General features: G+C 41.2%; 1 protein-coding gene across 13 annotated transcripts in view; it reads right to left on the reverse strand.

Annotated features, from left to right (window-relative positions):
• The window catches only part of BCAS1 (brain enriched myelin associated protein 1), a 90,493-nt gene extending 73,634 nt beyond the window's left edge, over window positions 1-16,859 (reverse strand). For 4 of the 13 annotated variants that reach the window (XM_065566041.1, XM_042858356.2, XM_042858355.2 and 1 more), the window contains exons 1-3: window positions 16,587-16,726; window positions 9,927-10,008; window positions 9,282-9,366 (exon numbers count right to left, since the gene is read on the reverse strand). In XM_065566041.1, the coding sequence (XP_065422113.1) occupies window positions 9,282-9,366; window positions 9,927-9,998 (157 nt within the window). In that variant the 5' untranslated portion in view covers window positions 9,999-10,008; window positions 16,587-16,726. Of the gene's footprint in view, window positions 1-9,281; window positions 9,367-9,926; window positions 10,009-15,848; window positions 15,988-16,586 lie in introns of those variants that run through there. The other 9 variants (XM_065566044.1, XM_065566042.1, XM_065566045.1 and 6 more) reach the window with 4 other exon arrangements.
• Between the last annotated feature and the right edge of the window lie 212 nt (window positions 16,860-17,071).

Consider the following 17,071-nt stretch of genomic DNA (forward strand, 5'->3'; position numbering starts at 1 on the left):
ACTAGTACCCTTAAGTGGTGACCTCTTCAGCACAGAGACCTCGTCTTTCTACATGGCCTGAAGAAGAGCTCTGGGTAGCTCGAAAGCTTATCTTCCTCACCAAAAGAAGTTAGTCCAATAAGAGATATTACCTCACTCACCTTGTCTCTCTTACTTGGTTGCAAAACATACCAATGATGGTAGGATAATAAGTTCATTGTTTCAGATATTGCAACTTGCCTACAATTCAAAAACATCCTTATGTTCTTAAACTAAATTTTGCATGTCAGCCTAAAATGTGGTTTGATTATTTAGTTCAAAATGTCTTGGGGTTTTTGTTTGTGGCTATTTTGGATACAAGCACATGACAAACAACTTGGACATTTTGTTTAGAAATGTAATTACAGCACTGCAGTTGCATTATCTTGTTCCTAGGAGTCCACTGAAAATCAGAGAGAGAACAGAGTTTAATGGCTGTGATGAGGCCATTATTGACTCCAGAAAACATTCTACATTTTAAAAGTCCATCAGTGTTGACTAGCATGATGGACTGTAATAGCCTTGAATGAGTCACTGCAGTGTTTCTGGTGAATAATACACATTTTAAAGGATTCTAAATATGTAGTCATACAAGAAGGATTTTTTCTATTTGAAATTTTCACCTTTTCATTTAATTTTCAGTATATCTAATCGGTGTGTATGAATTTCTTTTCACAGATATTTAAAATGTCCTTGTTATTGTATTAAAATTGCTATACATTTAAGAGTCCCCCACTGCTGTATGTATTTACATATGCAGAGTTGTTGGTCCCAAGATATTATAGAGACAAGGTGGGTGAAGTAATATCTTTTATTGGACCAATTTCTGTTGTGAGAGACAAGCTTCCATAGACCCGCAGAAGAGCTCTGTGTAAGCTTGAAAACTTGTCTCTCTCACCAACAGAAATTGGTCCAATAAAAGATATTACCTCACCCACTTTGTATGTATTTACATGGCACACCCCAATGGTTTGCAAAGAGAAGTTATGATCTGACTAAAAGATCATCTATTTTCAAAGGTATTAGAGCCTCACTTACGAGCACAGTAAATTTGTTTTCTCCCTTTTTAAACTAATATTCTTTAAAGAATTTCAGAGGGGTAGCTGTGTTAGTCTGTTTCAGCAAAAACAACGAGAAGTCTTGTGGCACCTTAAATTTATTAGTCTTTACGGTGCCACAAGACTCCTTGTTGTTTTTTCTTTAAAGAATGAAATTCCCATTCAGAAATCTATGTTATAGGGCAAAGTTTCAGACTGGTGGTGGCTGGATGACTTTGCTCCATGACTGTTACTTACTTTAGAATTATCTAGCCAAATCAACACTTGCTTCTTTACAATGTACACCTGAGAGTTTTATTTAATTTTCTTGTTTTCATTAATTTAACAAATGAGCTGCTTTCATCCTCCCCCATCCCAAACATCGTGTTCTTTACAGACCATATGCAACCAGCACTTTTGATATGTAACCGTTTTGGGGTTGCATTGTTGTAACTGTTTGACCGCTCAGCAGCAGCATTTTACAGGACAAGCAGAGAAGAATGCCATTTGTTATAGTTACCAAGCTAATTGCACTTCTGACCCCCCCCTGGTCTCTTTGAATGTACTCCCTCAGGTGTCGGGCCTTGAGCAGTTACTTCTTGGATGGGGGAAGGGCGGGAAGAATTATATGTTTCTCCTAATCTCATACCAGTCCTTGGTGGCAGTGGCCTGTATATCAACTGTGGTTACCTCAGCAGATCTGAATTAGGTTCAGTACCTGCAGTTCTGTTCTCTCCAGTAGCAAGGACAGTCACAAGGCAGCCTTCTTAAAACAAAGTATTTAGAACAAAAGCATTTCAGAGATTTTAAAACACTGAACCGACCATCTTCCTGGTAAATCTAAGCTTCCCATAGACTGCCCCCGCCTCAAGCCCCTGAGACTGCTTGGGTCTGGGTTGCATAATCTGTTCCTTTATGTCACTAACCAGTTCCCTCAGTCTGCATAAGGGAGAGGTCTTTAAAACTGCTCAGTCTTTTGATCACCCCATCCAGGAGCCAAATCACTTAATTGTTTAGTGTCTCTTTGCTCTCTAGGCTCCTAGACTTGGAAAACAGCTGTGTAACTTTGGGCTGAAGCCTGGATCTAGGCCACTGACCTGCAATTTCCCCTGAAATGTTTGTTGGGAGGTTGCTTATTGAGCGCCATTGTGTTACTTTCCTTTTGTTTTTCCAACAGTCCCCTGTTAAACTAGATCAATATGTTCATGCAGAAAAGCTTTACAATCCAATATAACTGTACTGTAACTTTACCTCTGCCTCCAGCTACCGGAGCAGTATACCTAGGGAGGCAGCCACCGATCCGCCCACACTGATGAGTAGCAGATGGCAATGGAGCCTTCCAAATAATGTTATTCCCTTTGGTTGTATCACAGGAGTAGTTTAACTATCTGGATTACTTTTGTTATATTAGCAAATGGGTGTGTGAAGTCTACCTATTTACCAAATATACTGTTAAATACAAACAACTCTCACATGGTAAGGGTGGTGTTGGAAAGCACAATAAGAAATTAACAAGATAAAGATTTGGACCTGGTAGAGATGATGCATAACTGTTGGCGGGGGCACAATTGAAAAGTTCTGGTGGTATGCAGTGGGGTGAACAGGCTATTTAAGATTTATTACAGCCAAACAGTATGGAATTGAGGCTCTGCACCATAATGCAGCTGAACATTCTCTTACTGTTCCAGAAAAATGTTCAAAGGCCAGATATTTCTATTGGCTGTAACGTACTGGTAGTTTTCACTTACTAATAAAGTTCTAGATAAGACTGGAAACAACATTTCATAGCTGATATGTGTAATGTCCCAGGCAGGAGAAACACTAGTAACATTCACTCTGCTGTATCTGTATAAGATGTGAATTGAAACAATAAGGCTACCAACCAGTGCTTTCTCAGCACGTAGCAGGATGCTTGACAAGGCTTCAAAAATAACAGGTGGGAAGAGAAATTAAACAGTTTCCAAAAGGAAAGCAAAGAGACATTTAAAAGCTGTGGTTGGCAGCATGGAACAACTGTGCCTGAGCACTTGTGGCCAAATTTTCAAAACAGCTCAGGGCCAAATTTTCAAATGTTCTGCACCCAGAACTGGGGCCAAACTTTCAAACAAGATCAGCTCTCATTTAGGCATCTAAATAAGGGCCAGCTTATGACAGTGCTCAGCACCCATAAGGTGCCATTGTGATCTTTACAGACAGATTTTCAAAAGAGTGCAGCACCCAGCATACCCCCTTCCTCCCCCCGTGCTGAGCTCTTTTGAAAATCTGTCCCCTGTTGTTGGTGCTGAGCACTCTTGAAAAGTGTGGCCTTACTCATCTTTATTGGGATTCTTTAGGAGTCAAAGGGTCTGATCCTTCACCTGTTGAAATTGATGGAAAGCTCTCATTACCTTGAGTGAAACTGACCCTAAATGGCTTTTCTTTGAGAAAATGCACATTACCACCCCCCACGCATTATTGGGTTCTTTTCAGGCTATATTCACAAAGCTGCCTAAGGATTCTGGATGTCCAATTCCTATTAGAATTAATGGGAACTGGATATCTGGATCATCAAGGCAGCTCTGAAAAATCCCTGCCTTAAACCACACCGTACTTATATTTTTTCTAACGTAGCAGACATTTAGGCTGCTACCTTGCAATGGTCTCTAGATAGATCCCTGACATCAGTGGGGCTCTATGTCAGTTCAGGGGTCCATCTAGATGAGATTCATTGCAGGATTTGGGCCTTCGGGGACAATTAGGAGTATATGGTCACTATTTCATTTCTCATTTGTTTTCTCTGTGTCTCATAGATATACACTAAAGATGTATTAGAGACACATGATGAAATGCAAAACTACTTGCACATCAAGATTTACGTATTTCCTCTGGTAATTGATTCTATGGAGCAAAAATGGGGCAGTAAAATCAGTCTTGTTTCTAAGTGAAAATGGGCCCTTTTCTTTGAGTGATTAATTTGAAAATTAAAACTAAAGAATATAGACAGGTCAGGGGGCTGGGTTACATGATGTTTGTCTTCAGTTAAATAAGTCTTGATCTTGCAGTATAGATGGGATTGAGCACGTGAAAGCATGTTTTTGGTACTAAAAGTTTAATTGCGAGTTTAATGAAATTTGGGGGGGAGGAGGAGGGATGTAAAACTGACATAAAACATCAATAAGGCTCAGAGCAAAAGGTTTATATTAGGTTATTTTTAAAAAAATCACAAAGTTTGGAGGCATATTACGTACATTCATCATACATTAACTCACCAAGAATCAAAAAGAAAAAAAATATGGGAAATCATGAAATTCAAAATCATGGAGCATTCTTCCCTTGCTCTGGAAAAATAACCTCTGATTATAAGTATAATTCCCTGCTTCATAAATTTCACCAGGGCTTTGGCTGATACCTTAGCTAACTGCCTGCCAGCTCACCACATGGACATATTTGGAGAAAAGCTAAATGTTGGTAACAATGGGAGGTGTGTGTATGTGAGGGAGAGAGATCCATAAACAAAGTCGAGACGGGATCTAACTTTCTTAGCAAAAGAGAGGTGTACGTATGCAATTTTGAAAACAGTCCATGCATGTGTCAAGTAACTAATCAAAGCTCCATTTTTCCCTTCCTGGCAATAACTCACATAAGGGAGAGGAAACCAGTCAAGTTTCTGACATTCTGGCATGGGGGATTTGAACCTCTGTAGAGTAAGGTAGGAGTTCCACTGACTTAATCTGAAGGCTTCAGGGAACATGTAGGAGACAAGGTCATACAGGCAGATGGCTCTTTGCTTTTGCTCTACAGTTGAGCCCCATGGACAGGAGTCTCCGTGGACTGGTCATGAAGGTATATGTGTAGCACACACTGATCAGTGGGTTCCCTCCCCATCCCCTAACACACACATGTGCATCTCTCTCTCTCTCTCTCTCTCTCTCTCTCTCTCTTTTCTTACAGTATTGTGTGGAAAACAGGAAGGAAAAGGCAGCTATATGTGAGCTGAACCAAGTCAAATAGTGTTAATCATTCAAGTATTGAGCTAACACCCACAATTTATACATGATATTGACATATGTTCTATGTACAAAAAGACAGGGCTCCACCTATGTACTATAGTTATACACAAAATAGTAAACTCATATCCAGGGCAGACTATTACAGTCAAACAGGTCAGGGAGCTGAATTACATTATGATAGTCCCCAGACACAGATAAAATGATTTAGTTGGTGTTGGTCCTGCTTTGAGCAGGGGATTGGACTAGATGACCTCCTGAGGTCTCTTCCAACCCTAATATTCTATGATTCTATGAAAACAGGCTTTGGTCTTGCAGTGTAGATGTGACTGAATCCTTGGTTAACCATATTTCCAAACCATGCTACAGTCCTGATTGTCACAGATATAGTTATGCTGTGTTGTTGTAACTGTGTCGGTCCCAGGATATTAGAGAAACAAAGTGGGTGAGGTAATATCTTTTATTGGACCAACTCAAAATATATTACCCCCACCTGGTCTCTCACATATGTAGCTATGTAAATTAAGATTTCACTTCTGTGTACTGTACCTTTAAATTTCTAGACATCTAATGAAAGCAGCTGCCATTTTATGTTTTGTTCAGGAGCAGCCTATTACATAGAAAGACACAAACTGTGTTCTCCTGGAGAATTTACTTTATTTAATAACTAAGTGTATGGGTGATCTCTGTAAATAAAAAACACTGTTAAAGTGCCAGTCAGTGGCACAATTCAGGATCATGGTTAGGTAACCTCTACATGGCAAAACAGATCAGGTCTGGGGGACAGTCATGTTATTACTGCTTTCCCCAACACATTCTGTGTCTGTACTGTAGATAGCATCAAAAACAATCAATTCACTAGTTTACTGGCCTTTTACCCACTAACATCTCTTGTGTTAAGGGTGTTAGGACTTGTAAACGTCTTGCCTCAACTTATTGCTTGTACTAATATACAAATGTAAAAGAAAGGAGGTTCTAATAGTTTTTTCTCCCCACAAATAACTAATGATTTTTCAAGTCAAAACAATATCCCAAGAGTAGCCAAGAACATAATCAGGAATCAGAAAATTAGTCATGAATGTTTAGTAGCACATGAGCATATGCAACATTCTTACCATGACACTTATTAAAATTGTTATAGATCAAGCCAGAGACATAGATTAATAAAAATGCATATTGGATGTGTTTTCTGTCTGGAACACAAAAGTCAGGGCTCTAGAGGCTCACCTCCAAGCCTGAGTTTGCACATTCCCACCCCCTGTATTTTAGAATAAGCAAAGTGATTTATTTGCAATCAGTGTGCTGATTTTTCTCCAATTAAGTAAAATTTGTATTAACTTTTGGAGCCCTGACTTTTGTTTTCCAGACAGAAAACTCATCCAACGTGCAAGATTGTACTTGATTTTAGCCAAAAGTTGAGAGATGATAAAAGGGAATGTTTACATGTTTTTTATTGAAATTCCTAAGGAACATTCATTTGGTTTCTAAACCTTCCTTTCATTTAACACCACTTTATTTTGGGACCTTGTAATAGGGTGCTGGCCAGGAGGTCCTGAGCCAGGTCCCTGTTAGCCCAGCTCCAATTAAGAAGCATTAATTGGGGCTGGCTGAGTATGCCACACCTAACTGCTAGAAGGGAAGCACCTGTGGGCCTCGTTAGCCAGGGGCTATATAGGGCTGCAGGAAGGAAGGGGGAGTGGAGAAAAGAAAGGGAGGAGCAAAGCGGAGCCGAGCCGAGCCGAGCCGAGCCAAAGACTGTGTATCCCTGCTGGCTGGAGAAGCTATCTGTCCCCCAGGTTACTGGTTTGATGCATACTGTAACGTGAAGGTGGTGGGAACTGACAATGAAAATAAAAAACACTGGTGATTGCACTCAGAAGAGGTCTCTGGCTGATTTGTTGTGAGGGCAAGCGTAGGCCTTGTTACAAACCTAAATCATTTATATATACTAATAACCTCATGTTTTGGTAGCTGTGCAATATCATGCACCTTGTCCTCCCTTACATCCCAGTTTTGTTAGCAAGCTAGAAATATGTCTTAAATCCTGAAACTCTAACAATGTGTGTGTATGTTGGTAGACCAGAATATAGTCACTCTGAGCAGATTAAGGTCCAGATCACTGGAGCTAGATTGATTTATACTAGCTGAAGATCTGGCATGAAACTCCCTCTTCCCCCCACATCTGATTTCTTTGCCCTGATCTTACATACACTCTTAATGAAGATCAAAATAATCAACCTGTATAACTCAATAGCAAACAAGTCAATATTGTCACAGGTCTGCAATATTTTTTTCAGCTCATTTCACTGGCCTCCATCCTCTATCAATATCAGGTGCATCTTAACTTTCAAGGTTTTCCATGATTCTGCCACACCTATATTGACACTACCATTAGAGTTCATCTGGCAATTTTAGAATAAACTTTTAAATTCAAGGCATTTTATTGGCATAGTTTTTATTTATAAAATTTTTTTGCTCATCATACATTTACAGTCATTGTAACATACATGTAAAGATGTATTAGATGTATGTTACAATGACTGTAAATGTATGATGAGCCAATTCTTGAGCAACCCTGAGCACCTTCAACCTCCACTGAAGAATACTTTTGGCAAAGGGGCACAGAGACACTGAATAGGCAAACATTTTATTTCCTGTAGGTCTGATTCTATTAGAAATGGTGGGATAGGAGCACTTCAAACACTCTAATGTGTTTCCCCATTCTTCCAACCCAGCTGGGGTGGGGGTGTCTACCCCACACAAGGCTTGAGTAGGAAAAAAGGGCCAATTAACCCCATGATAGGCTGCAGCTGGAGGAGAGTCAGGACTGATAAGGCCTAATGGCTGATGAAGCTGAGCTGGGCTAAGTACAAAGAGGAAGTTTGTAGTAGTAGGAGACTTTAGGGAGGAACTCTGGATAGAAGGGGAGTTGGAAAGAGAAGAGGAGTCCTAGGGAATGTCAAATGCAGATTCTCTAGCCACAGGGAGTAGAGAAAGCTCCAATAGTAGCCCAAGGGGGAGAGGGGCTGAAGAAAGATAGGACGGAGCCCAGGGAAAGAGCAACAGGGTTTGAGATTTCATACATTGTAGTTGCTAGACATAGGGTCCCTGAGATGGAACCTGGAGTAAAGGATAGGCCCAGTTCCCCTACCAGCCACTGGGGAAATAGCACAGTCTAGGCAGTAGAGTAGAAGACTGCCGGTTGTCCAGTGGGACATTGAGACCTTGGAAGGGGAGAACTATAGTGACCGGGCAAGAGGGCCAAGCCATGAAGTGGGAGCAATGTAGTCTGGAAAGTGAGAGAGAGAGAGACACCACATGGCAAGCAACCAAAGGAGAGGGCATCAGATTTGTCGAGAGCTAGTCCCCAGGTAGGTCCCTAGGAGACACTCCAGCAGTGAGTAGTAAACCTCCTGACACTATCTACCATCTATTCTGTTGCTTGCAGGAAGCGTTTGCTCCCATCAACATGTTACATGTTCTCCTCCGTTCCATTTGGTGACACATCTTCCCATCATGTACCCATAATCTCAGAACATCTCTAAGGGGTGGATTCATCCCTTCACTGGCATGGGTGCAAGCACTGGGACAGAGAAAAGGTAGTTTGGGCCTCTCTTCCGGAGCTTCCAAGGGTTGGTGGAGCCTTCGGGGCTGCCCTCACTTGTACCCCTTGCTGCAGTGGCTCTTATGGAGCTATACAGGGGCAGAAAATACTTGGGAAGTAAGCTGTCCCAGCCACACTGCTTCCCACCCCCATAATTCATTTCCTTCCTTGTTTGCCCCACCTACACCAACTCCAGTCCATCCTCAGTCCACCCCCGAACACCCCCTGCACCTTGGGCTCAGGCAGAGACATAGAGTGTCCCTGTCCCAGGTCTTTACACCTGTGCTTAACCCCTTTGTGCCAGCCTGGGACAATGATTAATCGGGTCCTAAATATTCAGTCTACTGTATATCTCTTTATAGTTCAGGTGGAATTTGCAGCTGCAAACACCTAATCTGATTAAACAAACAGCTTAACGAGAGTATTTGAATTAGCTGCTCTCTTTGCTATCTAATCTTTTGAAAGGCCTAAGCTTTGAAAACCACAAGCGCTGATTCACAAGTCAGAGCTGACACGAGTTAATCTTTTCATCTGACACTAAACATTGCTTCTTATTGCTTCAGCTTTAACCTTGTATCTTCCTAGCTGCTAGCAAAAGCAGAGTGGATGTGACAGTCTTCCCTTTCCAGTACATACCTTTATCGTTTTCAGAAGAAACAGTCTGTACAACCTGAATTGTGACAGGTCCATTTTTAGCACCAGTAGGAGGTTCAGACACAACCTGAAACATCAAATAATATATTGTTCAGTTGCATGCCTTAGAATAAACATTTGCATTAATTTGCACGCACCAGTGTAGCAGAAGATACCTGGTAATGATTTTTAAAGTGTTTAAGTGACTTGGAAGCCTAAGTCCCATTTTCAAATTGACTTAGAACCTTAGAAACTGAGTGGAGCAATGCTTAAATATCTTTAGAAATCTGGGTTTTTCATACCTAAGACCCAGATTTTAAGGCATTTAGGCACCTAAATTATGGAATTTATTGCTTTGTTGTTCCCATCAAAGGGGACAGGAGTGAAATTCTCAATGAAGTCAATAGGGGTTTCCCCATTGACATCAATGGGGACAAGATTGCACTTCAAGATTCTGGTATCCGTGCATCCTTTCCTCCCATACTATACACATGAGAACAGGGAATCCAGAATCCAGCCCTTAATATAGAAAGGTTGTATACAATAAGGGTGGAATTTTCAAAAGCAGAAAAGGGAGTTAGGCACCCAAATTCTTGTCCATTCTTATTAAGGTAACAGTAGCCAAGGAACGTTAGATTTTTCGGTTACCTGATAATTCTCTGTTGTACACACATTATCTTGGTCTTCAGCTTCTTCTTGAACAGTCAAATTATTTCCCATATTTGCTGTGCTATGGAGAAAAACAGTTTATTAATACAAAGTTGATGCATGCCTGTGAAGGAATCTATCAAATTAAGAGAAGGCAACTGACCACAGGTTTTTACAGGCACCTTAGAATTCCCGGAAAGTCCCATCTGCTTTGCAGAAAGTTGCTTCTTTATTACATCACTGTCTCTTTGATGCTACAGGCCTCATTATTTGGATACCGCCGCCCCTACTGACAACTGCTCACCAAAAAGGGGGGAGATTCACATACATTTCTGGCTTCTTCACAAAGTTTAGTTGCAGCTGACACATGGTTTGCTTGTTAAGACTATATGAACTGTTAAGATGTGTGAAACAAGAGCACAGAGCGTGTGTCTGCTAGCTGGAAAGAAGGCATAGGGCATGCAGGGAATTGCTCACTATTAAGACAAAAGGCAAAACACCATGAGAACACTAGTACTGAAACAACCAGGGGATGGGAGAAATTATCCCAGCAGCTTTCACACAAAGGGCAATTAAAAGGGGAAAAAAGCATGCATCTAGGCGTTTTGAAAATCTGGCTCTTGTCAGAGGAATAGTGTGTGCAGTATGGCAAATCCTACAGTTCTTCCCCCATTCCTTCCGGACAGCCTCACATGCCTTGCCAATGGCATATAGAGGGTATAAAGGCACCAGATGGTGTCAAGGAGAGAATTCCCCTGGCACAAGAGCAGTGTAGACCCACTTGCAGCTCCAAATGTTGGGGTCATGTCCAGGTGGGGTATTTTAGTTAGGTAATAAGTTTAATTCATTAAGGACCAGATCCAACACTTATAGAAGTCAATGAAGAGACTCCTATTGACTTCACTGGGCTTTAGGTCAGGCCTTAGATGACTGGGTTAGGCATAGGCAATAAGTTTGAGTTAATCAGCAAGGTCTCTCTTTGACTGTGTTATATCATCTGAACTTTCCAGATCTTTAGACTGTAAGCTATTCAGGGCAAGGAACTGCAGCTTGCTTGGCACAATGGGCCCAAAACAAAACCCACTGAAATCAATAGAAAGGTTCCTATTGCCTTTCATGGGCTTGGGGTCAGGACCTACATGCTGTCCAAGCTAAATAAACAAAAAAAAAAGAGCCTGGACCAGACCTTAAAACAGGACACTCTGGAGTATTTTAGGATTGTTCAGTTCTACAGTCTTTGGCCAATTTAGTAGTTCATTCCACTTCATCCCATTCCATCTATTAAATGATGTTATCTGAGTGCCGCACAGAAATAAACAAAGCAATCTTAGGCCCAAATTGTCAAACATGGCAGGCAGTTCCATGTTTCCCTCTTTGAAAATGTGGGATCCAGTTTATTATTTTAGTTAAGCAATAAGAACCAAATTTTGCTCTCACTTACCCCCACATGACCCTGGTCATGTTGCACAGATATGCCTCTGAAGAGAGATTTTTCTAGGTGTTTTAATTAGACCATCATTAAATATTCAAGAGGGAGGAAATCCAGGGGTTGTTAAACCTTGTTGGTCAGACTTTGGTTCTGCAAAACTTGTTCAGAAAAAGGTCTCCCTGTAGCTGAAGCCACCAAGGTTGGAGGTTCAAATAATTGGTTATAGGTAGGTCCCAAATTCAGCTTAGAGGGGCCAAAACCAGGGATAGTTTTGCTAAACCTCATCAAGTCGGTTTTTCCCCCCCAGGGATGGTTCAGAACTGGTTCCTTTTGTATGCAAACTCCCAAATTTGGTGAGATTATGGCTGAGCCTCTCTTTCGCATCCCTGGTTACTGTGCTCTATTAAAGGCCTGATACTGGACTGAAGTGAACATTGAAATAATCCCATTGATTTCAGTCCATAAACAGAGCTGATATATTGACTTCAATAAGAGTACCTGTGTGAGTACAGATTGTAGCACTGAGCCCTGACTTCAGACTGCAGAGAAGTTTTACAAGAGGTTTATCTTTTCAGCTGATATTTCAACTATACATCAGAACTTTTGACTTATTGTGGAAAATAGCCAACATTTCCCCATGGATGTATAACGGCCCCTTTCCCTTGTTGGGTAGTTCTGTTGCCTAGCAACAAAGTAGCATGCTATCTGGAGATAAAAAAAGGGTTTCAAATCCTGCTTAATCTCAGTGGGGAAATTCAGGGTCTAGTTGAATCTGAAGAATTTATTTCTGTTATCCATGCACAATGTTACCAGGTTTACCTGCTCACACATACAGACTATACAATTTACACAGAGTAAGCAATATTTGCAAACGATGTGTGTCACTTCCCTAGTATGCATTAGGTGTAACATACGTGCATTTGAAAGAAAAAGAACACAGTATCTAGTTATTTTCACAAGAGTCTGGGGTCTGACTGTAATCTCACTTGCACCAGTTTGATATCAGTACAACTTTAATGATTTCAATTGCAGCTGCGTGGTATATTACTGAGATCAGAATCTGGTCTCAGAACTTTACGTTCGTACATAGAATTAAATTGATAAATTTGATTGAAAAAATATAATTCCAGCTGAAATAAAACATCTTTTGTTATTAATCATTTATATTACTGTAGTGCCTCAGGGCCAACCCAAAATGGGGCCCCGTTGTGACAGGCACTGTACAGAGTAGCAGGCAATCAAAATAACATTCACACTGAAATTCAAGAAATCCTCAGAGCTGCCTATCTCATAGAAACCCAAAAGAGGTAAAAGCTCATTTGAAAGCTGCTTTTGATAAAAGTCTGGGATTAACTTGTTACCTCATTGGCTTGGATGATGTTGAAAATACTCACACAAAAAGCCAGAGAAAATTCCATCATGTGAGTGTTTGTGATATTATCCATTCAGACTTATCTCAGGTCACAGCAATTGGTCATTATTATGCATTACTAATGGCTGCTCTACAGTCTAAGCGGAAATGTGGTTACTGAAAAAAATTAAGTAATGAGTCTCTTGCAATTACTATCTGGGTACAAAATGACATTGCCTGGAGTCAAGTCATGACTCTGATTCTCCAATATTGCTTTAAAAAAAACCCCAACAAAACATACATGTTGCTGATATTCAAGAAAAAGCGATATTCAAGCGAAAGGTCACTGCCACCTCTAGACAAACCTAAGCATCAGTAGAAATGATTATATTAACAACACGTATACATATAACTATGCTAAACCAGCATCACTTACATTTGCCACAACGGTCTGGTACAGACTTGTGGTAACCTCTCTCCTGTAATCCTGTCATTATGTTTAGATATCACTGTAGCAAAGATTGGTATGACAGATTTTCAGCACCCACATTTGGAGCCAGATTTTCAAAAGAGCTCAGTTCTTATTGAGGCACTTAAATGAAATGGCCAAGTTGCTTTGTTTTTTCCTCAGAAGTGCTCAGCATCCCACAGCTCCCATTTTTAGGACTTTTGTTCATCATAGCAAACCTACTTCTCCAGCTTCGAATCCTTTGCAAGCATACATACTGCCCACTGACTTCACTCTAGATTGCCAAACAGCAGCATACAACTAGGTTGCCAGACCCAGAAGATGCTACAGCCCCAAGATGCATGCTGTCAAACTCAAGGTTTCACAAAGAGCTGCTGTATTTTTTCAAATATCCAAATATTTCCATCACCTAGCAGGGTAGGTTGCCTCCAGGAGGTTGGTTAGGTCTATTATCGAAATAGTTAAGTCAGCTATGCAATTCAAATCAAAGCTGAATTTCTCCAAGTGCAAGGCGACTAGGATCAGGGCCCCATTTAGGGACCATTTCTCTTCTCCTAAGCTATTTCCCAAGGAAAGCGCTTGTTTGGCAGGATCTTTTTGCACACATCTAGTCAGAATGGATAACATCTTCCCAGGAGGCTATTCCAGCTCAGATGACAGAAGCAGAACTCAGTTTAAGGCAGACCCTCTCATTTTTAAGGCTGGTTAGCAAAAGAGCTGAAGCCCAGCTCCATTAACAAAATGTGAGTGCATAATATGCGCACAAGTAATTGGTGCAAACCGTGACTGACTGCCGACTTGGCTGGTTAGAGGTCAAGCGGCCATTTGTGCATGCAAATAAGTTATTTGCACATGCAATTTCAGTAAATGCACAAATTAGGCATGAAAATGCACACACTAGTTTACATGTGCCTCTGAGGGAAAACCTCACAATGGCAATTAGGAGCATTATGAATCCCTACTTCCCTCAGGACAGGCTGAGCACCATGTAATAAGCAGTTGGGCCAGTCTGCTACTGCAGCACGTTACCTACAAGCACAGTACAATCCCATATAACGACATTAAGGTGGAACCCCCTCTTTCTCCAGGCCAGTGGTGGGGTGATTTGATGGGTTGCTGGGTGGAGGATGTGCACATGGCTGCATTTTTTGGTATATTTGTTCTCCGGACTTTACTCTCCAAGGCTGTCATGCCAGCAACTTTCAGCACCAGCAAACTTACTTAGACCAGTGTTTTTGAACTTGGGTTGCCTAAAGTTAGGCTCCAGAATCCATTTAGACACCTACATAAAAGCTCATCTAAATGCATGCCTTTCAAAGGTGCTAAGCAGCTGCACTTCACATTGATTTAAGTGAATTGAAAGTGCTCAGTACCATTCAGGGACTTTAAGCAGAGTATAGGCGATGTTTTGGTGCTGAATTAACTGAATGCCTGAACCCTCAGATGTACTTTTCTTTAAATTCTATGATCATCTGTAAGTTTTCTTGTAAGCAGAATCTGATCTTGTCAGTCGCTGTCTGAGAGCCGTTCACTTTTTCCCTCAGAGCTCCCAGTTGGGTTCTCCTCATGTCTTCAATCAGATTTCACATTTTAGTAGTGCATCACTTTTTATTTATTATATATTATATATTATAGTTATTTCTACTGTGGTAGCACCTAAGACCCCCAGCCATGGACCAGGACCACATTGTGCTAGGCGCTGTACAAATACAGAACAAAAAGATGGTCCCTGCCCCAAAGAGCTCGCATCTTTCAGATACAGGCATGCAGGCAAAGCATGATTCCACATGAGATTTGCTAGCAAACTTCTCCCAGACCTAGGTTGTTGTGGGGGGTGAGTATTGATTTTTTGTAGAGAGAGACACCATCATGGAAATCAAGTTGTAAAATAAAGTCCTTGCCATGGGGTGGAGGGAGTATAAAGGTAAATTTGCCATCAGCCTGGAGGTTTCTTTTAAGAGGATACAGATTTTTATATCAAGTTGCAACTGTAACCTGCAGGAGGATCAATCAAACCTGGAGAATAGGAATGTAGTCTAACTGGATTTAAAAGGAACGCACGCTATTAACATCCAAGTCAGACACAACCCACAAACAGTTCCTCTTCTGAACTGTTTTTCACCTCTTCTACTGGGAATAGGGAAAAGAAATCCCAAAAGAAATATGTGAGTTTTTTTTAACCATAGCATTTTCCACAAGGGAGAAATTCAGTCCTTGTGTGGCTCTCTATGTAAAGGTGAATGTCATCCTTCCTTCCCCCACCATCCAAAAAACATAGGTTTGGTTCTGCTGTGTGTATATGTGGTTTTGCAGAGTAAAGATTGAGAAAGTAATAAATAAAAAGTGATCTCTTGCCTGTGCTGTGTGAAACCAGTCTGAAACTGACCCTTTAAATGCCATTTATTGACCAATCTAAGATTATTACAGCAAGCTGCGTCATATAGCATTCCATAATACAGGAAAGTACACAGTGAGCTCAGGCATTCAGTTAATTCAGCGGTGAAGCGGCCCATATGCTTTGCTTAAAATCTCTTTACAATCAATCAGGCTCAGTTCTCTTTTTTAACTATGTTCTGTGCCTAAGGAACAGCGAGTTTTGCTGCTGATCTGAGCCATATGCAACCAAGGAAGGACTAGGGCTGGGGCAGGGCCTTCAGAAAACCCCCTTCCTACCTTCACAGAAGTCATCCAGCTCTCAGTCACCCTTTGCAGAAGATAGCTGGGACAGGAGTTGGGTTCTGAGGTGGGAAGGGAAACAGGACTCTTGAACTTCAGCTAAGGAAGGAGAGTTTATCCACCTTACACGGAACGGAAGGGACGGGACGGGACAAGGGAGGAATGAAATTACTCACTCTAAACAAACAAGAACCACCCTAGAACAATTCAAACAGCAACAAAGCTGTAGTCACCCATTCAGAAAGTGCAAAATTAAAGTCCTTAAGGTTTCACATTCAATCTTTGCAAGACAGGAGTGCATTGCAAGACATGCATTAATCAAACGGGAAGGGTAAACTATAGATAAGACTGGCATTTACAGTCACACCTCAGGCTCTCATGGGAAATCTTACCAGGGAAATGACAGTTCAATAAGTACCAAGAAGGGTTTAATAGTCCCATGCAATTTGGTAAGAATCTCTCTTGGAAAGTCTGTTTCCTTTTGTCTTTCTGTCAATTTGCACTAAGCATCAGGTAGAAAATGCTAATGCACAGCAAAAAAACCAAAAACAAAACAACCCTACACCAGCCACGTTGAAGAATAAACAAACCAACACACAGCTTTGCAGCTGCATACTTGGCAGAAGTTCACGTGAGAACAGACAGATCTAGGCTGAATCGTGGGGTAGAAATGGTACGCTATGAAAACAACAGCACAGCCCAAGATACAGGTGAAATCATAGCAGTGTAAATTACCTTGTACAGGTTCTTGCCAAAGAGTCCCACGACCACTGAGCCAACCTGGAGCTGTTCAGGTGGAGGTGCTGCCGTCCCTTAGCAAACAGCTGCCAGCAGTGGCTTGTTGTGCCTTTAGTAATCTGCTGTCAGAATGCTCACTAACACTAGGTGCAAATATACAGAGGGGTGGAGTGCACTACTCCACCAGCCCTGTCAAACTATTTTCTGTTCCTGGACTTTAGGGACACTCAAACCTGTTCAGTTACATCCATTTGCTTCATTTTTTTCCCCTGCTGAGTTCTTACACTGGGCTGTCCCAGCAACAATAAATTCTCTCTCCTCCTGGGAATAACAACTGTTTGCTGAACACTGTTTAAAAAAAGCACAATTCTCCCTCACATTGGCAAAATAGACCAAGTGAAAATTATTCATTGCTTTTCTGTTCAGGGTATATGAGATGGATCTTAAATTTCCACCTGGAAAGTGCAATCATATTTAGCAAT

Source organism: Chrysemys picta, chromosome 13 (assembly GCF_011386835.1).
Source record: "Chrysemys picta bellii isolate R12L10 chromosome 13, ASM1138683v2, whole genome shotgun sequence".
NCBI lineage: Eukaryota > Metazoa > Chordata > Testudines > Emydidae > Chrysemys > Chrysemys picta.